Source organism: Crocodylus porosus, unplaced genomic scaffold (assembly GCF_001723895.1).
Source record: "Crocodylus porosus isolate Cpor-Errol unplaced genomic scaffold, CroPor_comp1, whole genome shotgun sequence".
Classification (NCBI taxonomy): Eukaryota; Metazoa; Chordata; order Crocodylia; family Crocodylidae; genus Crocodylus; species Crocodylus porosus.
In genome coordinates this window covers 306981-334861 of record NW_017728917.1, presented here as the reverse complement: position 1 = coordinate 334861, position 27881 = coordinate 306981, and the positions used below count along the sequence as shown (strand labels likewise).

Sequence of the window (27881 nt, the reverse complement as noted above, 5' to 3'; positions counted from 1 at the left end):
AAGCCCGGCCACCCGCACCGGGGCGTGGCCCCGCGCCCCTTTCCCAGCATGCCCCGAGCGCCTATCCATCGCTCGGCGCTCAGCGGCGCGCTCTGCGTTCGGCCCCGCCCCCTCGGGCGTGGTATTGCTGTCTCGGCGCTCGGCGCGCCGCTCTCCGCAGCGTTCGGTGGGCCCGTAGGTGAGTGGGCTCCGTGGGCCGGGCTGGGGGGTTCTTCCTAGGCCGCGCTAGTGCTGGTCGGGGCCCGGACAGGCCGTGCCTCACCCCGGGGTGGGGCTGGGCCGGGCCGGGCCGAGAAGCGAGGCCGGGGGCACGTGGGGGCGGGCCCGGTGCCCCTCCTCCATAAAGGACCCCTCCTCCCTGGGGTTTAGGCTGGGCCCAGCACAGGGCCGGAAGGGTTTGGGCCCCCTGAGACGAGCTGCATGTTTGGCACCTTCGAGGAGGCATGAAGAAGGCACCGCTGACTCAAAAGGTCCACATTGGCCATGGGGCTTCCTCAGTTCTCTGGGAGGTCCTGGTTGTAAGCTGCAGCCGGTTATTAAGACGGGAGAAACTGACTGGTTCAGCCATTTGTGGGGCGTGTGATAGCTGCTCTGTGGGTCTTTTCCCAGGCACCACGGACGATGCTGCTTCTCTACCCGTAGCTCGGTGTTGGCTCGAGTGCAATGCCGCTGAAGAGCACGGGCCTGATCTGCTGCCGCTGAGACCTGTGGAACCGTCATGGCATCGAGCTACCCGCCACCGTTCGATGACCCCGGGGAGGTGCGAGAGGGCTTTCTGTGCCCGCTGTGCCTGAAGGATCTTCAGTCCTTCTATCAGCTTCAGTCGCACTACGAAGAGGAGCACTCAAGTGAAGACCGGGATGTCAAGGGACAGCTCAAAAGTAAGAGGCGGTTGATGGGTGCTTTGCTATGTCTGGCTCTTGGGTAAAACTCCGTGCAGTGACAAATGGGTGCATTACAGACTCTGAAAAAGAGCCTGAAGTTTTGAGTTGCTAAAATACTGATTAAAATGAGTTGGGATGGAGAAGGCAAGCTCATTTTTTGTGCGAGTAGGGAGGCCAAAAAATTGCTATAGAGTTGCTAATTTTAAGGAAAAGCTTTTGTTGTTGTTTACTAACTTGTTGGCTGAAGTTAGGCACCTAAATAATCACTGGAATTCTCAGATGCCTAACTACATACATGAGTAACTCCTATTCTATACATAAGTAACTCCCATTAGTGCAAGCATCAATTCTTTCTTCAAGTACAAGCTTCCCCACTTTCTAGTCAGCTGACAAATTCATAGGCTAGTCTTCAATCTACACCCAGGGAATTTACATAGATAAGTTCTGTTATGTACATAGATAACTCCTATCAGTGCGAGCACCAATTCTCTCTTTACTGACATCAGTCACAAAGGCCAGTATTTCCATTCTGAATATATTATATTGCATTATATTTTCAAAACGGAAATATACTGGCCTTTTGTTTTTTGTGATTAATTTCAGTAAAGAGAGAATTGGTGTTTGTGCTAATAGGAGTTATCTTTGTATATAGTAGGAGTTATTTATGTAAATTCCCTGGGTGTAGATTGAAGACTAGCCTATGAATTTGTCAATTGACTAGAAGGTGGGGAAGCTTGTACTGGTCAGTTACAGCCTCTTCGTTGCTGGGTAGTTTGTCTCTGTTTATACTACACTTCTGTGGAGTTTAGAACACTTTTAGTTGGAGATGGTAAGGTTTTCTATTTGGAGATGGCAAAAGATTCAGTTCATAACTTCCTTGCACATATACTCTTAAATTTAGATGAAATATGCAGAAACAGTTGTTTTGTTTTATGCGTTTTCCTAGGAAGAGGCTTAGCTGTTTTTCCTTGATCTTGAATATTTACTGCTTTTTTAAAAATATCATTATGAGGACCTGTCAAAAGGGCACTTTGACACTGATATGTATTTAATTTTTTTTACTCTTTTAAAAGTCCTCACTTATTCTGCATTTTAATAAGTTTATTACAGTTACATTTTTATAAATCTAATTTACTTTTCGCCACTTTTGGCTGCTTGTTAGCTTTCAGTACTTTTTTCTTCTTGGTCAAGTAACACACACAGGTCAGTTTTTCTCTCTGTTTCTTGTGGGCTAAAACAATGCTGTAATATCTTAATTGTAGAGACTCCAATTGAATGTTCAAACCAAAGAACCAATATCATTTTCCCTGTTTTAAGAGAGAAAATGATTAGATTTTGTGAGCCCCCTCGACATTTTGGTATCAAACACCTCCATGTTGGATTCTACTACAGCCTTTAATTTAGAATTTCATGCTGTAACTGTTCAAGCTTTTTTTACAATCTACATTTTTGAAAGATGTTGTTTTTATTTCCTGGCTTTCTATCAATCTTATTCAAACCACATCCAGTAAAACTCACCTTAGCATAAAAACCAACAAGATTTGCTTTTATATTAAATGTAGCATTCACGCTGCATGTTAGAAGTATTTTAAGCAATTTCTTGCTGACATCACTGTGTCCTAATTGCAGGTGGGTAAGACAAAAAACTCTTACCTGAGCTGTGTTAATGCCATATGACTCTCTCTTGGCTTTAGAGAGAAAAAACAAACAAACCAAAAATAAACTTGAGAGGAACAACATGTTGGAAATATGTAGCTCCTGCTGCCGTTTACAGCCTTATTTCTCTGGTTCACTTAACAATTCTGACAACTTCCAGATGAGTAAGATTAAGATATTGTCTGAATTGGAGGGAATATCCTTGCTGGGAATTTTGAATGTGGGACAGTGACAAGTAAGGAGTGTGGGGATCCCTCATGGGTCTGTTAGTGTCACATAAGGATAACTTTCAACCTTGCTTCCTCTCCCCTATAATAACAAACAAGCTTCTTTGAGGTTCTGAGTGCTTCCAGCGAGAAAATTAGCACCCTCCACTTTCATTGGCTTCAAGGAGCTGTGGTAGCCAGGAACCTGGCAGCATTAAGCTCCAGATGTTTGTTATTTCTAGGTTCTTGTATATGTTACACTACAGAACACAAAACTCCCTGAGTTTTGTGCCTTTATCCCCTGAAGGGCAAAGGTCTCCCTGATACTGTCTGTGTGCAAAGCTGATTTTTTTTTCAAGCTTGTTGTCTGTGAAACATTTCTTGTTGGTTGTGGAGAATAGACTGGTGCTAAGGAGATATCACTTCTTCTTTTTACCCTGATAAACTGAAGAATATATTCTTAATATTGTTTTACTTTGTCAGCACTTGGTGTGGTTTCCACAGAGACATTACGGGTGCTGACAGACATGGAAAAAAGCTCCCAAAAACTTGCCTTACCACAAGAGGCAGTTAGTTCGACTTAGCTCTGCAGCATGTGTATAGATTGGGCACTTCAGCAGGGCTTTTTGGCGCTTTTTTCTAAAGCTGGTTCAATCAGGTGTTAAACAAAAGCACCAAAAAAACCCCTACTATAGTTGCACCTGGCTTGCCCAACATCTAATATGATGCCTTTTCTGGACATGCACTGGGCTCAGCATGGGGGTGCATGAATTTTAAAGTAGCTCCCTCCCTCTTTTTTTCTTTAACATCTGTAAGCAACCTACATGATTTGGAATGAGGAGAGAGAGTAAGGCTGCTGTCATGACTGGAATCAGAAGTGGTCCATGGGAAGAGAAAATTTCTCAGCTTTTTATGATATCTTTACTCCCAGGCCTGACTTCAGTGAGGCTGCCTTTATTGTATGGTTATTAAATATCAGTGTTGCAGTCTCTCTTTGAGGCTGAGGTCCACTTTAGGAAAAAATTATGTAATCTCTAGTGCACAGCAGAAGAGGGAAAGGGGCTTTTTCATGCACCTATTCCTTGACCCAAAGAGGCTTCATCAGTTTTGTATAGTACAAGACATTTGTTACAGTAAAGCAGTTTTCTTACCTTGTCATACTGCAACAAAAAAGCCCTCTATGCAGAAGGCTGAATAATGTAGCCTTTCCTGCAAAATGTTGTGGAACCCCAGTTTGTTACATTGCAGAAGACTGGTATTATGTGAAAAATGCATCATCCATTCAATTATAGAAAAACCATTCAATTATAGTGTTCCCAGTGAGATTTCTAGAACAAAATAAAAAGGCCAGATGGTTGCTTAATCAGCAAAAATGTGTTCAATTCTGCATGACACACACAAGCTATTTGTCTCCTTGAGAGTGAGGTCAAATTTTACTCTTGCCTTTGTTTTAGGCCATATAGCCATAGCACGGAATCTGAGTAAATTTTAACTGAGTTAGTATTGGTAATTGGTAACAAGGTAGAAAACTGAGTACATCCTTAATATGTATGGCAAGGTGACATACTTATATTAAAAAACATAAAAACTTATCACCAGGCTGTTACATCAGTTTTCCATTTTTAGTAAATATGGTATAGTAACTTTGACTTGTTGCACCTATTATTTATGTGGTGGATTTGTATTGTGGAGTATTCTTTAATAGCTAAACACAGTATTTTAGCTTGATTATCAATCTTTTTTTAAACATGGGCTTTCCTGGAACTTAATACCCTCATGAAACTGGAACATCTTGAGCAAGATAAGGTATTCATGTAGACTTGGGTGAATCAGTCATGCTACTGGTAAACTCATGGCCTGAAAAATCAAATCTCAGCAGGGTGACTGAGTTTCCTTTTCTATAAAAATGGCAACTATTTTTTTACTTCTTTATTTGTAGTAAGGAATTGCTTATGGTGGTAACTCAGGCTGTTTTTGTTATCACTGTTTAATATATAACTGTTAGCAAAAATGTCCAGGCAAGGATGGCATGACCTGTATTATGACCAGGGATCCGTTTTTTTTCTTTTTCCTGAGGAGGGCAGCAGGGCAGGGAGCTTGAGCCCACAGTGGGTAGCCTGCCCCACCACGTCCCTTTCCTCCTGTGCTGCCTATCGGAGAGGGAGAGCTGGGCTCCGTTCTCCACTCCCCAAGAGTAGCTGTGGGGGGAAGAGAGCTGTGCACCCAGGCCCCACCCCGTCTGGCAGGGCTGGGGGGTGGGGCGGGGCTATGGGTGGGGAGTGAGGGACACTGGCAGGGCCAGAAGGGTTGTGGGTGGGGAGTGAGGGGCCTATATCTGCATCCTGGTGAGTGAAGGGGGCAGGGGGAGCCCTGACTTTCCATGATTTAAAAAACCCAAAATCAAATATCAAAATTCATAGGTACTTAGAATTTATTTTATGATAGTCATTGAGGCACTGGTAGACTTTCATAGATCTCATAGACATTAGGGGCTCGACAGGACCTCATGAGATCGAGTTCAGCCTCCCTGGCATAGGCAGTAAGTCAGCTGGGATCAAGTGACCCCCAGCAAGAAAAACATCTACATGTTTTTTGAAAGAGTCCAGAGTAGGTGCCTGCACCACCTCTGGGGGGAGTCTGTTCCGGACCCTGGACACTCGGACTGTAAAGAACGTTTTTCTTATGTCTAGTCTAAACCGGCCTTCCTGGAGTTTTGTGGCTGTTATCCCCGGGGGAGCTCTGATTAGCAGCTGTTCTCCCAGGTCATGATGTAGCCCTCTTATATAATTGTAGACTCCTACCAAGTCCCCCCTGAGCCTTCTCTTTTCCCAAGTGAAGAGTCCCAGATCCCTCAGCCTTTTCTTATACGGCCTGCCCTCCTGGCCTTGGATCATACAAGTGGCTCTCCTCTGGACTCTCTCAAGCTTTTCCACATCCCTCCTGAAGTGGAACAGCCCAAGACTGGATGCAGATCTCCAGCTGCGGTTTCACTAGGGCTCAGTAAAGCGGGAGGATGACATCCCTGGTTTTGCTTGAGATGCATTGGTGGATGCACACCAGAGTTTGGTTTGCTTTGCCAGCCACAGCATTGCATTGGTAGCTCATATTCATCTTGTGGTCAGTCAAGACCCCCCAAGTCTCTTTTGGCTGAGGTGCTAACGAGCGTAGTACTGCCGAGCCAGTTGAAGGTTCTTCCTACTGAGGAGTAGCACCTTATACTTCTCTACATTGAAGGCCATCAGGTTTTGGTCAGCTCACCTTGAGAGCGTGTCCAAGTCGGCCTGTATCCCCAGCACATCCTGCAGTATGACTGCCCACCCTCATAATTTGGTGTCATCCGTGAACTTTGCCAGTTCGCATCTGACTCCCGAATCCAGATTGTTAATGAAGATGTTAAAGAGTACTGGCCCAAGTACTGAGCTCTGAAGGTGAGTTTCCAAATTGCTTTAAAATTGTAAATATATCAATAAAACAGTGTGTTCAGTTGATATGTGTGTATATATATGTATGGTGGCTTTTCATTTTAATTGCAGATTTTGGGTTTTTAAATCAGAATTTTGGGTTTTCTTTTCTTTGTTTTAAAATCAGAGAATATGCAATTTTTAAACACAGAAAACTAGGTTCTCTTATTTATAACTTTGTTTCTTGAAAAGACAGGATACTACTTTCCAGTGAATACATGTGAGACGGTCCGTTTAGAATACGCACATGATAGTGCCTTCTAGTTTGTGGTTTGCCATGTCCTCATGGGACTGCTTACCTGCTTGCTAATGGCTGCTTAATGAAGTAGATGTATTACATTTTTTTCAAATGTTCTCTCATTTGGTTCTTTGTCTAGTGCTTTTTATTTCACCAATAAAATATGTGAAAAATATGTCTGCCTCAGGGTACAGGGTATTCCTGTGAGCTACTGATAATGAGGCTGATAGTTTAACAGACAGAATTTTATTTCCATCAACCTGGGCCAAGTAAGAAAAATTTACTTTTTTATTATGTTATTATATTTCTTGGCATTTATGAAATGATTTTTCAATGTTGGAGCTCTTTGCATGCATCTGATTAATTCTCATAACACCCTAGTGAGCTGGTGGGTGAGTATTCCCATATCTTTACAGAAGGGGGAGCTGAATGCAGAATGTTAAAATGCCTTGCCAAGATTTTAGAGGCAAGTATTGCAACAGGGATGAAAACATGGGGTTCCAGATTTCCAGCCCTTTGCTTGCGTCTGCTTGACTATGTCCCTCTTCCTCTAACATGTCTGAAGTAATGTGGCAGAATGCATTGCTATTTAAACCATGTTCACTGCTGTGGTATGTCTAAATGACTCTTTAGGTTGCTTGCTTTTGTGCAGAGTGAGCGTAACGAAGTACTGTGAAGCAATGCTATTTGTAAGCACAACGTTTGGAAACAAAGGTACTGCAGTAAAGGCAGTTCTGTGTTTAAAACAAATGCCTTTGTAATGCCTAATGGAACAGTAAACCATTTGCTGGTCGTTTTCTGTTGCTTTCTGTAGGTTCTGATCAGAAAGCTATGTTTTTATAGACACAGTTCTCTGCCTTGAGTCTTTGTCCCACTAATCCCACTAAATCCCAGCAGAATCACTGGGAACCAAAATACTGGAAAGTATATTACAGGATTGGACCTGATGTAGCAGTTTCTTAATTAACAGCTAGCTGCTTTAGATGGGATTTTTCTTGATGTGTTTTCAAGTAATGACTGATCCTGTTGCACTTGTTGCTGGGAGGTCTGGGTGCTGCCAACTGATGTCAGTTGTCCCACCCGACCACTGCCTGACAGAAGGACATGTAGTTCTAGACAACTGGCCACCTTGTCTTTGTGTAGGAACAAAGTCCATATTAAATTTGCGTAAAAAGAGAACTGGTTGTGCTGAAAGAGCTGAGGAACCTTACCATGATTTTAAGTGAATTGTGCTCAGAAGCTGCCTGCTTAGTGTTTGATCTGTTTTCCAGGTCTGGTCCAAAAGGCTAAAAAAGCTAAGAAGAAATTGTTGAAACGAGAAAGTGATGACCGAGCCGACGCTGGGTCTCAGGAGCGATATGAGTCATTCAGCTATGGCGGAGTGGACCCATACATGTGGGAGCCCCAAGAACTAGGTAAGAAGACAGGAAAGTTGTGTAGTGGCACCAGTGTGCGGGTGGCTGTCCTCTGGACCCTCTCCATGTTGTCCACATCCCTCCTGAAATGGGGCGCGCAGAACTGGACACAGTACTCAAGCTGTGGCCTGACCAGTGTTGCATAGACGGGGAGGATCACCTGCTTGGCCCTACTTGAGATGCATCTGTGGATGCACGACAAGATACGGTTGGCAGGGCTAACCGCGACCTCGCATTGTCGGCTCATGTTCATCTTGGAGTCATTAATGACTCCAAGATCGCTTTCTGCCTCCGTGGTCTCAAGAAGGGAGTTTCCCATCTTATAAGTGTGCTGCTGGTTACTACTGCCCAAGTGCAGCACCCTGCACTTGTGAATATTGAAATGCGTCCTGTTTTTGTTAGCCCACCCTTGCAACCTATCCAGGTCTTGCTGCAGTCTTTCCCTCCCCACTAGTGTGCTCACCTCACCCCAAATTTTGGTATCAGCAGCAAATTTAAACAGGTTGCTTTTCACCCTGTTGTCCAAATCACTGATAAAGAAATTGAACAGCGTGGGCCCAAGGACCGAGCCCTGGGGGACTCCGCTGCCCACTTCCCCCCAGGTCGAATATGACCTGTCCACCACCACCCTCTGAGTACGACCCTTCAGCCAATCTGCAATCCATCTGACTGTGTAGGCATCAGTGCCACAGTCGCCTAGTTTTTTAATGAGGATGGGGTGGGAGACGGTGTCAAAGGCCTTGCTGAAGTCCAGAAAGACTACGTCCATGGTGACGCCTGCATCCAATGCTTTTGTGACCTGATCATAAAAGGCAATCAGGTTGGTCTGACATGACCTGCCCCTAATGAAACTGGCTGCCCTCGAGCATCATCTCTGAAGCTGGCCCATTGCAGATGTGCTCCTTGATGATCTTCTCAACGAGTTTCCCTAGGATTGAGGTAAGACTGACAGGCCTATAGTTGCCCGGGTTCTCCCTCCTCCCTTTTTTAAAGATGGGGACCACATTGGCTATCTTCCAATCATCTGGCACCTGGCCCGAGCACCATGAGCGCTTGTAAAGCCATGCCAAGGGCCCTGCAATAACCCGTGCTAGCTCCCTCAACACCCTGGGGTGGAGAGGAGCTGGACTCGCTGACTTGAACACGTCCAGCCCCTCCAGAAGCTCTCTAACCTGGTCCTCCCCAACCTGAGGTCTGGAGGCATTCCCCTTGAGTCCGTCTTGCATCACGGTGGGGAAGTCCCAGTCCCTGCACAAGAAAATGGAGGTGAAGAATTGGTTAAAGAGGTCTGTTTTCTCCTCTGGCGCAACCACCAGATTGCCCAGAGTATCTTGCAGGGGCCCCACATTTCCCGGTGCTTTCTTCATCCGTATATATTTGAAAAAGGACTTTTTATTATCTTTGATCTTGAACGCTAGTCCTAGCTCTGTATCTGCCTTGGCTTTCCTGACAGCCCCCAATAGGCCCGAGCAGAGGAGGTATACTCCTCTTTGGAGATAGCACCCTCTTTCCACCAGGTGTACGCTGCCTTTTTGGCAATCGGGCATTCCCGTACACCCTTGGTGAGCCAGGGGGGCTTTTGTGCACTCTTGCCCTCCTTGCTTTTTGTTGGGATGGTCACCCCTTGGGCCCTGAGTATTGTCTCCTTAAGGAACGACCACTCATCTTGGGCACTGAGTTCCCCTGCCCTCGAGAAGCCCAGTGTCTCTCCCATTAATCTCAACTCATTGAAGTTGGCCCTCTTGAAGTCTAGGGCTACCGCCTTGCTGCAGGCCCTAGACACCCTGCGCTGGATGGTGAATTCCAGCAGGCGATGACCGCTATCACCCAGGTGGTCAAGGACCTGGAGGCCCCTTACCAGGTTGTTGCCTGTGGCCAGGTCCAGGTCCAACAGGGCATTTCCTTTGGGACTGTGCACCTCCTGAATTAAGTGGAGGTCCTGTATCTCGGCCAGGAACCTCTTGGAACGGTCCGACCTGGCTGACTGTTCCTCCCAGCAGATGTCCAGGTAATTTAAATCACCCATGACAACTACATCCTTCGCCTTAAGTGCCTCTGCAAGCTGGCCCGAAAATTCCCGGTCCAGCTCCTCCCCTTGGTTGGCGGGGGGTGGGGTGTCTGTAGTAGACCCCACTGTTAGATCCCTCTCCCCATGGCCCCCTTGTATCTTGACCCAGAGCACTTCAGCTTGCCCCTCCTCTGAACCTGTTCTTCTGGCAGAGGATGTGTATTGCTCCTTGACATAGTGCGCCACACCCCCACCTTTCCTTTCTTCTCTATCCCGCCTGTAAAGCCTATAGCCCCTCATGCTAACTGCCCAGTCATGGGATGAATCCCAGCACGTTTCTGTAAGCCCTATTATGTCTGGGTCTGAACTGGCTATTCTGAGGGCAAGTTCCTCCTGTTTATTCCCCATACTACGAGCATTGGTATATAGGCATTTAAGGCCTTGCCTAGCTGTGGGTGCCACCCTCCGATTTGGGAGACTGTCTGGACCCCTGTTTCTTACCTGGGTACTCCTTGCATTTGTCACCTGTCTTGCTCGGGTGGTGTCTCCTCATCTTCCTGCGGCCCCCTCCCCTGACGAGGCTAGTTTAAAGCTTGCTGTAAGAGATCAGCCAACCTGGAAGATAAGACATGGGACAACCTATGTAGTTGTTGTGGAACTGCACAGATTATAAATCTGCTTAGAATTTGGTCTGCATTGTGTGGAGTGAGGGTCATTTTTAATCAACTAGCTTAGTCTTTTGAGTAATATTTAAAAAAAACCACTACTCCTTGATATGTCTGAGCCATAAAGCGTGGATCCAGGTGAAAAATTTCACAGTGTTTCTGTATGGCTTATTTGGAGTCTGGTTTGGGTTGTGTTAGAGGCAGGCTGTTTGGCAAAGATTGAGAGCACTCTTACTATTGGATCCTAGGAAATGTGATGACATTGGTAGGGCTTTAGTTGGCGTAGAGTCCAGATGTAAACTCCATGATGCACTGTGTTGAGCTCAGAATGTTGACTGTTTCACCGGCAAGGCATCGAGGTATAAATTGGCCATGAATACGTTTAGGCTGGTAAGTAAGCTTCTAACCATCAGAGAAGTGAGGTTTGAAACAGCCTTCCCATAGGAGTAGTTGGGACAAAACTTGAGCTGTTCAAACTGGTTTATGAAAAGTATGGTATGGTATGGTTGTCTGCTGTTGCAGGAGAGTGGATTCAGTTTCCCTTCCATCCCCAAGCTTCTATAACCACCTTTGGAATGAGCCCTGTGTCTGGTACCAGGTTGTTGATTCTCAGTTAGAGGTAGGAGGGGCAGCAGTAGAAACTGCGGTGCATTTATAAATGCTCGTAATGTCAGACTGCAATATTGATTTCTTTTTCCATTAATATTGTAGTAAAAGAAAAACTAATAATTCACAACCATAACTTTGAGAATAAAATGTGAACTAGCATTCAAAAACCAAGTTGTACAGTGTTGAATTTCACGTTTTTGAGGTGTTTATTTGGGCTGAGCTTTCATATTTGGCAGTTATTTTTCAATCCTTTAAGGGGGGAGGGAAGGAAAATGAAAATCTGGAAGAACTGCAGCTGTGTAGACTTCATAGCTTTGTTTCTTGTGGCAGTTACTAACTTAGACAGTGGGTCTTGAAAATGTAGCATTAAGTAAACTGTTGTCGACCTAGTAATTGTGGGATGAAGGAGAGAGTAATAGCGGGAGGCTTTTTTCCTGTTGTCGTTAAAGTAATGCTTGTTGTTTCAGTGGCTAAAATAAAGAACTCATGTCAGTGAAGGGAGCCACGAGATTGGGCTTTAATTTACATTTATATTCATAGCAGTGCTGTGAAAACACAGGATTCCAATTTGTCTTTAAAACCCTATTTGATGCTGAGAAACAGTGAGAAGAGACTGAGGCTCCCTTTCAATAATGCCTGAAACTGAAGGCTTCCCCAATCTGTTTCTTCTCATTCAGGTGCCATGAGGAGCCATCTTTCCGATTTCAAGAAACACCGAGCAGCCAGGATTGATCACTATGTTGTCGAAGTCAATAAATTAATAATCAGGTTAGAGAAGGTAAATTTGTTCCTTGATTTCCCATAAACCTACCGAATGCTGGGTGTAAAACTGTTTGCAGTTGGGGGGACACTGTTCATAATGCATTAGAAATGGTGGCACTTAAATTGTAAATGTTTTTTGCACATCGTTTTCTTTGATGCCTTGTGCTTGGCTCAGTCCTGTACAAATAATTGTTTCTTAGATTGTGTTCCATATACTTTAAATGGCTTTCTGGTACCCCAACACCAGCGACCATCCATCTCCTTAAATGCTATAACTTTACCTTGTCTTGTCCAATTCTGTCTGCTATATTTGGAAGGAGGTACCTAATCTCTTATTATTATAGCCACTGTTGTGTGCTTTTAAGATTTTTAACTATGTTTGCGTAGATACAGCACTGATGGAGATTACAGTAGTACCCAGGATACTGTATTTGTTCAAGTTATGTGACCTTCTCAGTTCAGGTTCCTGACTTTTATTTGTGGAGTTGTGTGTGCTAATGTTGCTCTAGTAAAGTGGGAAAGATTATATAAAAGATTAATTTAAAGAACAGATTACCTTTTAGAAACCAAGAGGACCCTGTTGGGATTCTTGCTTTAAAAATGCCATGTGTAAATCTCGTGAATGTTTTGTGAGATTTACCTTCTAAATTTTTTGCTTACTTTTTGCCAGCTGACGTCATTTGACAGAGCAAATACAGAGTCAGCTAAGATAAGAGGTTGGTACAAGCTTACCTCAAACTAACTTGCTTTTGACCAAATGTTACATTTCACAGAAGTTCTACAATGTGTTTTGTTCCCCTTCTCCCTCCCCCTGCCCCTGCGATAGCAATTGAGAAATCTGTTGTGCCTTGGGTCAGTGATCAGGATGTCCCCTTCTGCCCGGACTGTGGTAACAAGTTCAGCATTCGGAACCGACGTCACCACTGCCGTCTTTGTGGGTCCATCATGTGCAAGAAGTGTATGGAGCTTGTCACCCTGCCCTTGGCAAGTGAGTACAATAGGTTGGTGACAGTCCTAGCTTTGTCTGGGAACACAAGCTATGTCTTAGTTTTTGTGCCACTAGAGTGTAGACAGTAGAAAGCAGCTATGAAGAAGTTACTGCTGTTTTGGAGCATGTCCCACTAGGAAATGGAGTTAGTTCCTCATAGATGTCTCCTTTCATTGCCAGATCCAAAACCAGTGACTTCTTCCCCAGTTTCCCTTTTTAAAACTTTTTCTTCCTTTGACCTCTTATATAATCCATAAAGAACTGACCATGAAAGAGGTATTGGAACGTTAAGGCCACCATTAGTGTCTCCCAGTATCGAAGGAAGCAGAGTGCTGTAATGGCAGAATACAGGCTTATCTGTAAGCATAACTACCAAGATTGAGTGTCAGTCTGAGTTTCTCATTTCTGTTTTCCCCAGGGTGTTCCTTTCCTGTCACTGGTTTTTTCTGGTTGGCATTGTCAGCCATCTTGATTTTCCTGAAGGACTCCTTTAATATTGGCAGCTTTCATTTTTGGTTGGAAGCATAAGAGAAACATTGTGTTCTCCATAGAAATAACCCCTATTTAAATATTCCGTTCTGGCTTTAATAGCTGAATTCATCATAGCACCATCACCCCTCTTCTTCTTCTTCCTGCTTTCTAACCAGTAAAACTAGTGAGGAGAGGTAAATAGACTGCAACAGGAGCCTGTCTTGATAAACCAAAGCTACCAGGTGCTGTTCCTGGTAGGTGGGAGCAAGGTCTAGGAATTAGAAGTCAAGAGAGACTAATTTTAGTCCTCACTGTCATTGACCCTCTGACCTTGGGCAAATCGTTTAAAGTCTGTGCCTGAATTTACCTGGATCTAATATTGGTAGGCTTAATTTGTTGAAGTTTGTAACATTTTGATTTCCGTGATAATTACTGAATTGTCTGTGTGACTTTTTTTCAGGCAAACTCACAAGTGCCAGCAAAGAGGCCTTAGCCTCTCACACCAGCCCAAACTCTTCGCCTAACAGTATCCAGGGGTCCCGTCGTGGCAGCATTAGCAGTGTAAGCAGCGTGAGCTCAGTTCTTGATGAGAAGGATGATGACAGAATCCGCTGCTGTAGGCATTGTAAAGGCACCCTGCTGAAAAGAGAGCAACAGATTGATGAGAGAGAATTTATTCCAGAAATCGTGAAACTCTATGAGGTAAATTTAACCTGTTATGCTTCACTTGATTCTGTACATTGGCAGTGCTCCCCAGTGGTCCTTATCTTATTCTCCATCTGTCTTTCCTTGTTCCTGGACCATTCACATCTCAGTGAAACTGTGGAATACTGGGTATTGAGACCCCTTCACTAGATGTCCTATATAGTGCGCTCTGTACTAATTAACCACTTGTGTGCACCTGAGTTGAGAAGCATTTTACTTTGTGACTTGTTTTATTTCTAAACTGTAAAAGATACTTGAAGCACCTTCCAAATTCTGGTCTTCCTAAGGTGGGATTGCGCATAGAAGGGATTTAAAAGAAATGTGGTATGCAGATGTTCATATGTCTGCACTTCATAAGTAGATTGTACAAAATTAAACTTTATCTAGTTGTTTTTATAGAGACTAGAGGCGGCTGGCCTGACCAGCTTAAGAAAGTAGTAAAAAGATATGGCTTGAGCCTTTTTGCTTCTGGAATGCATTTGAGCCCAGAACCTAGATGAATAGGAATTGAAAGCCATCTGGTGGCTTTTTAAGGTATCTGTGCAATGGGTTGACAGATTTTAATTGAGTTGCCAACAAATGGTAGGGTGTTCCTGCAAAAAACACCAAATCAGCCAGCAGTAAAAGGCCTTCCTTAGCAGTCTTCTCAGAGACCAATGGCTTGAAGAGATCACAATATTTTTTTTTTTTAAATAGCTACTCCTAAGAAATGTTCTCTACACTTAGAGAGCAATGATAGGGCAGTGTAAAGAATCTTCCCCTACTCCTTCTCCTCTATCTGGGCTGAGCATAAACAGGGGACAACGTTATCTTGAGTCCCAATTGACAACTTTCATCCATAGTCAGTTAGACATAGACCAGCACCATGTAATGACATACAAATGACACTGCTACTGTGTTGCATGAGGAGAATCGGTATGTAGAACTAATGGAGACAAACTGTGTTTTAACTTGTCAACTTTTATTGATTTTTAATTTAAAAAAGAAACTCAGACTTTGCATGGAGAAGATTGACCAGAAGGCCCCGGAATACATAAGGATGGCAGAATCGTTAAAGTAAGTCAGTTGTCTGCTTGTTACTGTTTTGTGCTTATTTTTTTGCATATCGGTGATTCTTTCCTTAAGCCCCTCCTCCAAATAGCACAGAAAGGAAGATCTCTTAATCTGTACTAAACCCCTCAATACAGAGTGAGAATTTCACTGTATCCAAATCTGTGACAGAAACTAAGCTAGTAAATGTAAATGTCTTGGGTCATTGGTGCTTACATTAGACTTGATGGGTTTCATCGTTGCAATTCTGGTAGGCTTTCTGACAGACAGCTGGAATATCTGAAGTTCAGACTTGACTGAGGTGCAGAGGATACTTGGCCGCATCATCAGGGTGTAGAACGTTTTAAATTGTTACGTGTTTCTGGGAATGACGGGGGAAAGTATAGAATATCAGTTCAAACCCTATGCAGAATGAGTGAAATCCTTGCTTTTTTTGCTCAGTGTAAGTCTTGCCACTGACTTCAGTAAAGTCCAGATTTCATTTTCTAATGCTGCAGGGCACTGGACAGTTAAATAAAAATGAGGGTTTTTTCCCCCCAAGGGGTTTGGATTTTAGACCAGACATAATACAAAAGAGATGCTTCTCAGTGTAGGAGGAATTGTGCGGAATGTGGTCAATTGTGTGGAATGTGATAGGAGCTGAGTTACTGAGAAACAGAAGTTATAGGAGACAGTCAAACATTTCTTGATTGCAAAGAGTTGGGGGTCAACATTGACATTTTAGCAGGAATTAATTGGTTTATGGGAGATACAAGAAGGAGAAGGAAGCTCCACTAGAGGGGTAGTGGGGTATTAAATGAGCTGAATTTCTATTATTTAGCCCAGTTATATTGTCTTGAGCTGCTCTGGAAGCAATTGGGAACCAACAGTACAGATAAGTGGCAAAGCTCAGCCCTAGATGGTGTTTTTGCTGTGCAAAGTCAGCTCTTCTAATTTACCTATTGTCTTTACTTATCTTTGTGAAGAGCATTGCGATCCTCTGGTGACAGGCTGCTGAGAGCTACAAAGGGAGATTGTTATTGCACCCTCTCCATGTTCGGTACTTAAAAATTCAAAAAGCCAAATGAGTTGATTCATCATATATTAATAGGTGATGTTAGGGTTTCCTCTTGAGGCTTATTCCCTGTTCAGATTGGCTTACTTTGTTTACCTTTTGTGCCTAGACAACTCATGAGGCAATACTTGGATTCCCTGGTGGTGCATATTAAAAATACAGTACAGTATAGAACCTCAGAAACTTGCATTAATGACTACGAAGATCCATTATGGAGCCTAGAATTTTTGCAAATTGGCAAATAAACTCTCAAATTCAATGATAAATCAAAGATCTCGCATTACTCTGTGTATTTAGGATGTTCTAGGAGGTGGTGTTATGCTTTTATTAAATGATGTTGTAGCACCCAAAATACTGTAACTGCTTTCCAAACGGTAGTGCTGATTTTAATTATTTATGGTAGTCATAGACACTAAAATTTGAAACATAATTTAAAAAAGAGTGTTTTAATAGTGAGAGATCACTGTGGCACTTTTTTGTTGCAAAAAAAGAATCCTTAGGTGTACAGATTAGCCAAATGTAGTGTAGTGTGCATACAGTCTTCAGATGAGAACACTTATTTGTAAAATCACAGTAGCCTTGTGTGAAATGTTAGCATTTGCAAATATACCATTGCCTTTACTATATCAGAGAAGTTTCCATATATGTGTCTTAAATAAAACATTAACTGCTTAAGACATTCTTATCGACCATGAAAGTCGGTACTAAAGTCAGGGGTGTACTTGGTAGCCATGTTGGTCTGAGACAAGAAGACGTATGAAAACTAGAACTCGTGGTTCAAAAACTATACCTATTATTATAAAAGGTATCATTTTGGAACTGAGAGTTCTAGTTTTTTTGTATGGTACCAAAGTCAGGCACTTAAGTTCTAGGTAAGTATGCTTTAGAAATAGCTATACTTAGATTTGCTGTTTCCTGTTGAAACTTTTTTTTCAGGATAGGTAGTGAAATCTGCGTCAGACATCTATAGCCAAATCTCAGTGGCAGAAAGGAAGATAATGATTATAGTCTGTCTGAATGTAAAGTCCTTTTAGTAAATCTTACATCTTCTGCAGTAACTTTTCTTAGCATATCTGTTGTGGGCAGGACTGCAGGGCTATCCAGTAGGTGGCCTGTGGGTTGCATGTGGCCCAAGAGTGGCCAAGTTGCAACTCCTGGGTTCCCACTGTTTATTTTGTCCCTTCACTTCTTCCCCACTGCTTTTGGCTGCTGCTGCAGTGCGCTCTGGGGTGGAGGCAGGATGCAGCAGCCCTGAAACCCCAGCTGCAGCACGTGATGTGGTGCATTGCAGGGAGGTGAGAATGAATCTGAGGCTGCACAGTCAGAGTGTGAGTGTTTGGGGGACTGGGGGGGTGGGGCAGGACACAACTAGTATCTGGGCAGCGTTTTCTGGGGAGAGAGGAGGCACCATTTAAAAGTTGGACAGCACTTCCTTACTGTATTCACAGATATATTTCTTTCTTAGTGCGGGAGAGACCACCTACAGTCTTGAACATGCAAATGACCTGAGGATAGAAATCCAAAAAGTATATGAGTTAATAGATGCCTTAAGGTAAGGAAGAATATTTTTAAGAGGTATCTCTTAATTTAGTGGGTGGCCTAACTTAACAGGACAGTGTCCAAGACTTAATGAAAATTATATCAAATAGAAATTTTATGAAACAGCAAAAATGAAATGATTCTAGTAGAGTTTGAATGGGAATATTAAAAAACTAAACCCTACGGTTAGTCTACATTTATGGAACCCCCTGTGCACACTGCAACTGTCTTCTTAGTCAGAAGAGATGCAGGCAGCTTGCCCACTCAGTTTTAAAAAGGCTTGATGCTATTGCTGTGCCTCCTGTCACTTTTTGTGATTTTTTTACATGCTTGTTTCCCAGCCTGTGCCTGTAGGAAGTTACAGTGAAAGTGACCATACCCAGGGTGCTAGCAACTACACAGAATCAGCAAAGTGAAAAGTAATTTTTTCTAAACTTTTCAGTTAGAGCAATTGTGTCAGTTGTAAGAGTATGTGAAGAGAAATCCCGCTTCCGTCTGCATGTAGGTTGACAGTGCCTCTCTAAAACCAGCATCCTTTGAATTTTTCTCACTGTTGGCCCTTTTTTTTTTTTTTTTCACCCATGTGCTTAATTGCTTATTTTAATGTAGTAAGAAGATATTGACTCTAGGTTTGAATGAAGATCCCCAACCACATCCCAAAACACTACAACTTCAGCGAATGATCAGATACTCAGCTACACTTTTTGTACAGGTAAACCAGCACGCTTGGGTACTCCTAGCAGTTTAGCAGTGAAAGAGCATGGAGGTCAGGGGCAGAGGAGAGATGCGGTATTTGCCTTGGATCAGTTTTATTCTATGTTTACCTCTGCTGCTGCAGCTGTACTGGTGACTGCACTTCAACTAGATAGTGTAAAGCTATCCTGGGTGTGTCTTGAGGAGCTGCAGTCACAGTTATGACCACAGTGTAGATGGACAGTGTCTCTTGTGCATGTTGAGGACTAGTTAGAAGAAATCTGGGGTACATGGAAATGGGCAGTTAGCAGTGGGAAGTGCTGTGTACACCTTAATAATTTTCTCCAGGAAAAGCTGCTTGGCCTGATGTCCCTGCCAACCAAAGACCGGTATGAAGAACTGAAAGAAAAAAGAAAACAGGAGCTTGAGAGAAAACTACAAATGGTAAGGGCAGCTAGAGGTGTGAACTTGGCTTTCAGTGCATGAGGGCCTACTTCTGCAACCAGTTTGTGCCTGCTCAAAGGAGCTGCTTTGTGCTTCAGTGCAACAATGCGTATTGCATAACTTTTCACAGCACTAGATGCTTTTTTTTTTTTTTTTTTTTAAATGGCTTTTAGGGACCTGGATGGATTAGGATTCCTTCTGCAGAGGAAGTAGAGGGCTGTTGGGAGGATGGGGTCAGTAGCTGACCAGGACCATGGGGTATATTTTGAAGGAGTAAATGGAAAAATGTGAGTCCTTTTTCTTCAGTTCTTTGGTGCAGTTGCCTGAGCTGGGACACATTTATCTTCTGTTCAAAGGCTTAATCTATTGTGTGTGATGATATTTCTATCTATTCTATTTATGACCCTTTTAATGCTGTGTGATCATCCGTTACAAAAGTGTCAGGAAGAGGCTTGATCAATTTAATTTTCAAGTCGGATTAGCACTGCTCTGTGCACAGGTTCATCATAATGCATGTTTATAAGTGAACCCGGACATCGGAAGCGATAGGAGAGTTATATGTTTTCTATATAAAACTCTGCCAGTGTAGGTAAAGATGAATATAGACGGCCCTGATGGAGTTTGAGTTATATTTCAAACATGATGTTTGCAAGTACAAATGAAGTCAAGAAAAAACATCTGGTTGTCATTATGAACTCAAACATTTTCTGAAATAGGAAGCATAGTTCTTTCTGGGAAATGGTTATAACGTGAACTTTGCAGGGGAGGGAAGGGGAATGGGATGTAGGTACATCTTTGCACATTGATCTAGAACAGGGGATGGCAATTATTTCAGTTAGAGGGCCACAATGATTTTTGGTAAGCTGTCAAGGGCCTCAAGGGAAACCTGCCTCTTGACCCTCCTTCCGATTGCCATTTTGGGACTAAAGTTCCACCCCTAATCCCTGGCCTCTGCCACCAGAAGTACTCCTTTTGGGAGAGGGTTTGCTGTCTTGGATTAAAAAAACAAAACCCAAATCAAAAACTAAATATCAAACATCTGCTATAACATATTATAATTATATTTAAAAAAATACTTTTGTCCTGATTTACATGTGTTTCTGTAGTGTGCGTATATATAGAAGTGATTGCATAATAGCTCAAAATAAAGTCTTACTCTTGTATATTTTGGGGGGATGGCTGTGTGGGGCTTTTGGGGGGGGGGTTCTGAAGGGGTGTGGGAGTGTGTGGGCAGATGTGAGGTGGGGGATATGGAAATGTGAGGAGGGGAATGTGGGTGGGGAGAGTGGGGTGGGCATGGGTCCCCCTCCCCACCCGGCATGGTACACAGCCCTTGCTGGTGGCAGCAGCAGTGGCAGGTCCTCAGGGTACTCCTGGCCTGTTGGTGGCACGGGGCTCTGGCTGAATCCTGGGAGCTGCATGTGGCAGCATGGAGCCAAATGGTGCGTAGACCAGGAACTGCAGAGAGGCTCCATGCATCTATGTGCAGCTTACCACTGGAGTGCTGGAAGCCCCACGTGAAAGCACAGAGCCGGCCTGGTATGGAGCTAGCCTGGTCTGCTTTGAAGGCGTGTACCAGCAGGCCAAGTCGGGTGGGCTCTGTCTTGCAAGTGCAGCTCCTGGGATTCAGCTGGAACAGTGAGCCACCAGTGGACTCTGCCTGCAGTGGACCAGAAGTACCCTGAGGGCCTTCTGCTGCTGCTGCCACCACCAGTGGGGGCTGTGTGCTGTGGTCGGGCAGCTCACCCCCACTTACCCTGGCCCAGCCCCTTGTTCCTGCAGGCAGGAGCTCCCCATCCCACTCACCAGCTGTGCAGTCGTGCGTCATTGCACTGCTTCCACGTGGGGCTCCCAGATGGAGTGCTGTGAGCCCACAGAGGTGGAAGTACAGAGCCTGCCCGGTCCAGTGGCGCATGACCTCTGAAAGCTCACCTCCCACCAGTTTTGAGGGGCAGCCATGGGCTGGTAATAATTGTTTTTTGGAGAGGCACCATGAGCTGGATAGAATGGCCTTGGCAGGCCAAATTCAGCTCATGGGCTGCCCCGATCTAGAAGCTAGCTAAAAGAGGAGGTTTCTGAGGTGAAAGAAGTGCCTTCAATTGCCTTGTGTAAGCATGGCAAGCCTCATGCAATTTAACTAAAGAAGTTTGTAGAGTGGAGGGAGGATGTTTTAATTTCTTCTAATAGGCCATCACTGTACAGAATATGGTGTTCATTAGTGTAAGCTGTGTCCCAAGTATAATTACAGGGCAGGATGTTTATAACTACTTTTGTGTGTAGGAGGGAGGAGCGACTAAGTACATACGCAGTTATAGCTGTAGGTCTTACACTGCTCCATCTTGCACGGAACAGAAGTAGCTTGTCTTGTTGTCATGCTTCGCATTTTTCTCTTGCCATGAGTCATCTATAGGTGACTCCTAATACAATAAATGATGCATCTCTTACATTGTTCCTATACTCTGAATAATTTTGAGATAATGAAATAAAAAAAGGCATTGCTGAAATATTTTAAGACTTGTGTCTGCTGCAGAATTCTTAAACAGACACCATCAACTTAAATTTGTACAAGTATTTTAAAATATTGTTTCTGATGGAGCAACCATCAAACTGACTACATTCCACTCTTTCTAATTTTTTTAATTGGTTTTGTGGCTCCCCTGTTTTGTAAAGATTTTTTTTGTTTTGTTACAAGGTGGCTCCAGTGTGATACAAATTCAGAAATCAAGCAAAAGCAGCTAACTCCTTTCAGTTGTATTCCTCTTGAATGCTGATTGTACCTGTAAATAGAAGATTTTGGGGGGGGGGGGGGAAGAGTTCTCAAGCTCATGGTGTTCCCTTTTAAATCTTGTCTGTCTCAGGCAGCACTTGAAACACAGAGAAAACAAGAGGAAAAACAGAAAGACATGGTCTCCAGATCCTCAGCTGCACTTAATGGTGAGGTATCTCATCTAAAGAAGGCCACAGTAAAGAAATCTGAAGGTTGGTTGCCTACATCCAGTGCATCTCGCCAAAGGGAGATAGCAGACCCCCTGCTTCAGCAGATTGATAATATTACATCCTTTATTAAGCAAGCAAAGACAGCTAATCGGATAGATGAAGTCCGTATGTTACAAGAGAACCTGCGGCAACTTCAGGATGAGTATGATCAACAGCAAACTGAGAAGGCTATCGAGCTTTCTAAAAGGCAGGCTGAGGAGGAAGAAATGCAGAGGGAAGAACTTCAGGTCCTTTGTGAAAAGGAGTGGGAAAGGGAGCGGCACAAAGCAATGTCTCAGCACTTAAGGACACGTTCCTTAGACTTCAGAGAAATAAAGCAGCACCAGCATGAGGTTGGGAAAGAAAATCGGAACCTGATAGCGCATATATTGGACTTGGATACCACTCAAATCCAAAGCAGCCCCATCTCCAAAACACCTTCTCCGAATGCTGTTGAACAACTGGCAAGTGAAGAGAAAACAGTCTTCTCAATTAAAACTGGAGAAGCTTCCCAGTGTGACAGAGACCAAAATCAGATATCATCTCTAAATCCTTTTGAAGATGAGGCAGCTAATGCTCTAATAGATGAAGACCTTACCAACCCTTTTGCTGAAGATGCTGCTCAAGTGACTTCTTTCCCCACCAAAGCCCTGCATAATGATAAAAAAGAATATAATCCATTTGAAAACGATGAGGAAGATGAGGAAACAAATGGGGCAGCTGTGAGTTCTCCAAACCCTTTTAAGGATGATAGAGACCCATTTCAAAAGGGTAGGGGTGTTCAGAATTCTGGGAATCCATTTGAAGAGTCATCCTCTACCAATCCCTTTGAAGTTGATGATGAGATCTTGGGAGAGGAAGTTATAGAAGAAGAACTGCTTCTCCAACAGATAGATAATATTAAGGCTTATATCTTTGATGCCAAACACAGTGGACGGATGGATGAGGTGGAGGTACTGACAGAGAACTTGAAGGACCTGAAACGCACATTAGCAAAGCAAAAGGAGAAATCCAACTGCTGAAACTAGTATCTTCACAGAAAAATAACTAGTCCACTGGTTAATGCTGGTGCATGGAACAAGTGGAATTATAAATAAGGAGCACAGGTTACAAGAGGGAATTATGGAAATCTTGAATTTTATGCACTTTTGTTTAGGTGTTTCCACTACTATTCAGACTTGGGGAATGAACATGAGGAAGGATGCTAGTGCTATTGTTCTCAGACATATTTTTTAATGAGAATTTTTAAATTAGTTTGGTTATAACCACATTTTTAAATGTTACTTATTCCTATCACATGCTTATTTCTGGTCAGAATTACAAACTGCCAGTGGGGAAACCAGTGGTTGAGAAGTCTGACAACATAGAAGTCCGACTGCCATCTTTCCCTCTGATTTTGTTGCAGTATTATAGATTGGCCTTTCAAATTAATACAAAACCAGAACTAGTACCTAAAAGTTCTATGCATCATCTCTGTCCCCTAAGAATAATGCAAGTGAGGTTAGCTTAAAATGCCTTCATATTGTAGAAGAAAGTGTTGTTAAAAAGCAGGCTGCTACAGTTCTTTAAGCTGCAAAATACAAGGCTTTTGAACAATTTGTGCAATGTAAACGTTTAAAGGGATTTTAGGGATATAAGAGACCATACATAAGTGATCCCCTAAGTGTAACTTTTTTTTTTTTTTTGTTCATAACAACTTCCAGGGAAGCTTTGATGCTGCCATTTTGTTTCTCCATCTTTTTAGCTACTGACATCTGTTCTGGGCCCAAATGACAGGAATTAAAAAAAATAGAGGTCTGAACTGTGTTTAGGGGAGAGCTGTTCCTGGAGAGAAATAAAAAAATCTAGCTTCCCCATTTAAGAGGAGAGCAGCAGCACCATTTCAAGCTGTATGGAGGAAAACTTTGAATTCCTAATGACTTCTTTGAAAGCTGCACATTCCTTTAGTCTGTGGGTGACAGAATGATCATGTGTGTCCTACCTGTGAGACTGGAACCCTGTTGATGTAGCACTCCAGGGACAGAAACCTTGTGTGCAATGGGAAAGCTGAAAAGCTGCTGTACTGGAATATTATGAAAAAGTTGGGACAAAGTTTGGGATTCATAATGCCTTTCAGCCATTTGACTTGAAACCCGACTTAATTCCTTTTAAAGGGAATCAAACTCAACTGCCATGCCTAAGAAGAATGAATGTATTTTAACTTCCAAGCAGATGAGGCTTTGTTAGGATCTGCGTGAATGATGCCCAGAATTAGACACCTAAATTCTGGTACCTACATCAAGATTTGCTTCAACAGGAGGTGCAACAGCCTGTATCTCTGGAAAAAAAAAAATGCATCCCGTTTGTCTAAGTCTTCCACATTTTTAGATTTAGATTTTTCATTTGAGGCACCTGTATGTGAAAGTCTTTTTTGGTCTAAAATGAATGTGGGTTTTAAAGATGAAATAGAGAATGGTTCAGGCAGACCGCACCACATGGCACTACTAACCAGTGCACAAACTTGCAGATATGAATGGGTATGGGGTGGGGTGGGACATTTGTTTTTAACTTCATTTCTGATAGTTGGGCTAGCGTGGTTCTAACCTGAGCATCACTTTAACCTACACCTTTTAAAAATATCTTTCTGCCTAAAATTCATAATCCTGTTCAGGGTAGCTTCCCATATCTTTTTTTCCTTAGGGACACTTAGCTAGTAACTAAATTAAATAGTAATTTTAGAGCAGTTGCATAGAAAGCAGGCTTTCCTAAAAAACCCCCAACTAGTAGCACCCAAAGCCTGCAGTTATAAATTGAGCACTTACAGGTTGTGGCGTTAGAATTGGACGTTGGGTCTCAGTGGGCTATTTAACTGCATTTTGCATTGGGTTAAACCCAACGTAACAGAATTGTTTTGTAGGTGTGAGAAACGCATCCATATCTCAGAAATCCTTTCTGGCACCTCTAGGAGTGGCAGTGCAGGGTTCATCAAAGTAGGGAAATGTACATCACAGCTGGCTTTGAGTTTAATCAATCTGCAAAGTGGTTTACATTTTTAAGAGGGGGAACTACTAAACAGTTACTTATCCAACGCTGAACTGTTCACATTAGAACAGGGCTGGTTCTGGCCCACGATTTCTCTTGTTCTCAACTTCAAGATGAAATGACTGGTTCAGTGGCTTCAGCTTTTTACATTGAAAATAGTGGTTTTCTTCCTTGTTGCCAATATCCTGCCTTGTTTGTATTTTATAGTCTAACACACTAATTACGTATACTTATTGTACCTGTAACTTAATGTATTTTTACAAGCAGATTACATATCACACTAGTGTACCTCATGATCTTGGTCCATGTTAAATGAATAGACTAGATCTTTTATGTTAAAGTGATAGATCTCCAAAGTGAAAAATGTCATGGCTGTGTATGGACTGCTATGGAGATCATGTTGTAAAGCAGAATGAAGACATCCTACCATCAAGTGAAATAACTAGCATTGACATTTGTTAAACTTGCATGCACTACTCTATATACTGAAACTTTGTAAAGAAACTAAATAAAATAACATGTTTATTTTGTTGTGTGCATGGTAGGTGGAAAGTGTTTTTTAAATGGGGATTTTTTTTTAATCCAGAGGATGGGACGAAGGGTCAAATTTACTAAAGTTTTTTAGTTTATAATCTTTAACATACCACCATTTTATGGTATCTTCTTTTGAAATCTATATCCTTGCTTCCTCGTAAGATAAATGTAGTTGTACTTCTGCTGATTACATGCTTATTTTTACATCTCTTGCCCCCGTATGAACGTAGTTAAGAAATTACTTTTCAGTTCAACTCTTATGTACAGTGATTCTACTTCACACACTATTCATGGAAAAGAAACTTATACTGCTGCCTCCATGTTATGGGGTCATGCAATTAGTCAGATTGAAAAGGTGACAGGCTTGTTAGCATCTTTACAGACAGCTTATCCAAGCCTTGGAATTATAGTTCACTTATAGTGCAGCAAACATGAGTCTGCTTAGAGCAGTGGTTTTCAACCTTCTTTCATTTGTGGAAACTTGGATGGAGGCGCAGGCCCCTTTAAGTTGTAAGCACGGGTACTGAAATGCTTTCAATCTCTCACCTTTTGAAGACACCTCAGTATATAGACCCCCTGGGTCTGCAGACCATGTTTAGAAACATTGGCATAAATTTAGTTCTGCAAAAAATGGTCTTTTAGTCTCAATTTTCTTTATCTCACAAATCTCACTGACAAGAATGACTACTTTTGTTACATGATCACAAAGAACTAAACTGTCTTAAGAACACTATAAGTTCTTAGATAAGTGGGGGGGTCTGCAAATTTTGTTTTTTAAGTGAGTTACTGGAGGTAGCTATACTATGAAATTTCCCATTTTACTGCTGGAAACTGAGGTGGAATTATTTTAGGGTCACAGGGAAAAAAAGTTACTGCACGCAAAAAGACTGACTAAAGCCAGAAGAATTTCAGTGAGATGATGTACTCCATCTACTGAGGCATAAACAGCAATGTTGAAGCATGCCAGGTATAGATGGCAGAATTAATACAGGCTGGAAAAAACTTCTTACCACAAATCGAACAGAATGAAGTCTCAAAGAAAAGTTTATTAAAATACTGTCTTTCACTTGAGTGATGAGCATGAATTTTTACTTCTCTGGTTGAGACCACTCCTGGAAAGCAAGGCTGATCATGTACTGTAGTCCAGTTTGTTTCCTCTCTAGGAAGCTTGAAGGGCAGCAGAACTGCATTTCTTATTCACTGGCAGTGGTTGCTTTGTATTTGCCTGTCATCTCCTTGGGTAGTGGCACTTTTCCTGGGCAGGGCACCTGGCCTTCAATCTCACACACACATTTACGCAAGTGGTACTTCTTGGGGCCAAAGGTGGCAGGATGTAAGACATCATTTTTCATTTGCTTCTCTCTCTCAAGAGTTTCTCTGGAAAAGAAAAGCCCATCAGCTACTAACAAGGTGATTGTCCTTCCCTTTGCCCAGGTGCTTAAACAGAGCAAGAACATTTTGTTCACAGACTGAAGCAGTAAAGTTTCACAGGGAAACACTACACATCAACCCTTCCAATACACAGATCTGGTCTGTGGAAAGAGCCTTGCTCTTCAGGCTTTAGCAACTTTGTCAGCCACCTTCCTCTCCCCTTTCAGCATCAGGTTAGCTTCCCTAGCATCAAGCCAACAGACTATATACAGTGGTGCCTTGAAGATCCATCCAAGCGAAAGCTGGGCCTGAGTTTGGGAATGCATTTACTTACGTGCTTTTACCGAAGAGTTTTTTTATGTGTTCAGTTATCTCTTTGTTGGTTTTATCTTCAATGTCAACCAAGACCTGCTTGCCACTATCTGCAAAGACGGATAGGAAAAGAAGAGCGTCTCACCAGATGACTGACTGCTTAGCTTAGTGCATACTATTCTGCACGTCTGGAATAAGTGTTTGAAGGCACAGAGCAATGAAAAAACTGCAGGAACCACTTGGCTGTAACATCATTTTACCATGCAGCACTTGTTGGTAGAAACAAAATAATCTCAGTATAGAGCAGTTTTGAAAGAGCAAGCAAATCAAGTTCTCTTACAGGAATACATAGAACTATGGGCAAGTGCTATGGATGATCTCAGAAGCATTTTTCAAAGGTCATTCCTCTCTATAGGCTGCTCACAACACCTGGCAAAGCAGGCTGTGGCTGAGGAAAGCTTATGCCTCTGAAAGAGTTGGGCTCCCAGGTGCCAGCCAGCCCTGCCTGACTCCAGCCTCAGCCAGCTGCTGCCCCCCTCCTCCCAGGGCAGAGATGATAAAATGGGGAGAGGAGAGAGTGACCTGCTGAAGATGACACAGGTGATCAGGTACAGGAGCCAGGAAAGGAACCCAGACCTAGGCCTGACAGCCACACTTTCCCCCTTGATCGGGGATCCTAGTCCCTAAGGCCAGGATCTCACCCCCTGCTTTGGGGATCCTAATCCCCCAAGGCTGCACTCCCCTTGCCCCCATCAGGGACCCTAATCCCTCAAAGCCACGCTCCCCTCCCCCACCCCATCAGGGACTCTAATCCCCAAA

The 27881-nt window shown here is 43.1% G+C and overlaps 2 protein-coding genes across 3 annotated transcripts in view; one reads left to right on the top strand and one right to left on the bottom strand.

The window, feature by feature from the left end:
• The first annotated feature begins 86 nt into the window (after positions 1-86).
• On the top strand, positions 87-25376 carry RBSN (rabenosyn, RAB effector). Of its 2 annotated transcripts, XM_019536542.1 has the most exons (12): positions 88-178; positions 610-881; positions 7717-7860; positions 11820-11920; positions 12575-12620; positions 12731-12892; positions 13824-14065; positions 15054-15124; positions 17638-17724; positions 18321-18423; positions 18753-18848; positions 21707-25376. In XM_019536542.1, exons 2-12 carry the CDS (start codon positions 719-721, stop codon positions 22844-22846), a joined length of 2355 nt encoding a protein of 784 aa, XP_019392087.1. In that variant the 5' UTR covers positions 88-178; positions 610-718; the 3' UTR covers positions 22847-25376. The 2 variants fall into 2 exon arrangements, with proteins under 2 accessions (XP_019392088.1, XP_019392087.1); XM_019536543.1 differs by lacking the exon at positions 18753-18848 and having other exon boundaries at positions 87-178.
• A 1029-nt stretch (positions 25377-26405) lies between these two features.
• The window catches only part of MRPS25 (mitochondrial ribosomal protein S25), a 2209-nt gene continuing 733 nt past the window's right edge, over positions 26406-27881 (bottom strand). Inside the window, exons 3-4 of the mRNA XM_019536541.1 lie at positions 27085-27168; positions 26406-26756 (exon numbers count right to left, since the gene is read on the bottom strand). Coding sequence (XP_019392086.1) covers positions 26573-26756; positions 27085-27168 — 268 coding nt within the window. The 3' untranslated portion in view covers positions 26406-26572. The remainder of the gene's footprint in view (positions 26757-27084; positions 27169-27881) is intronic.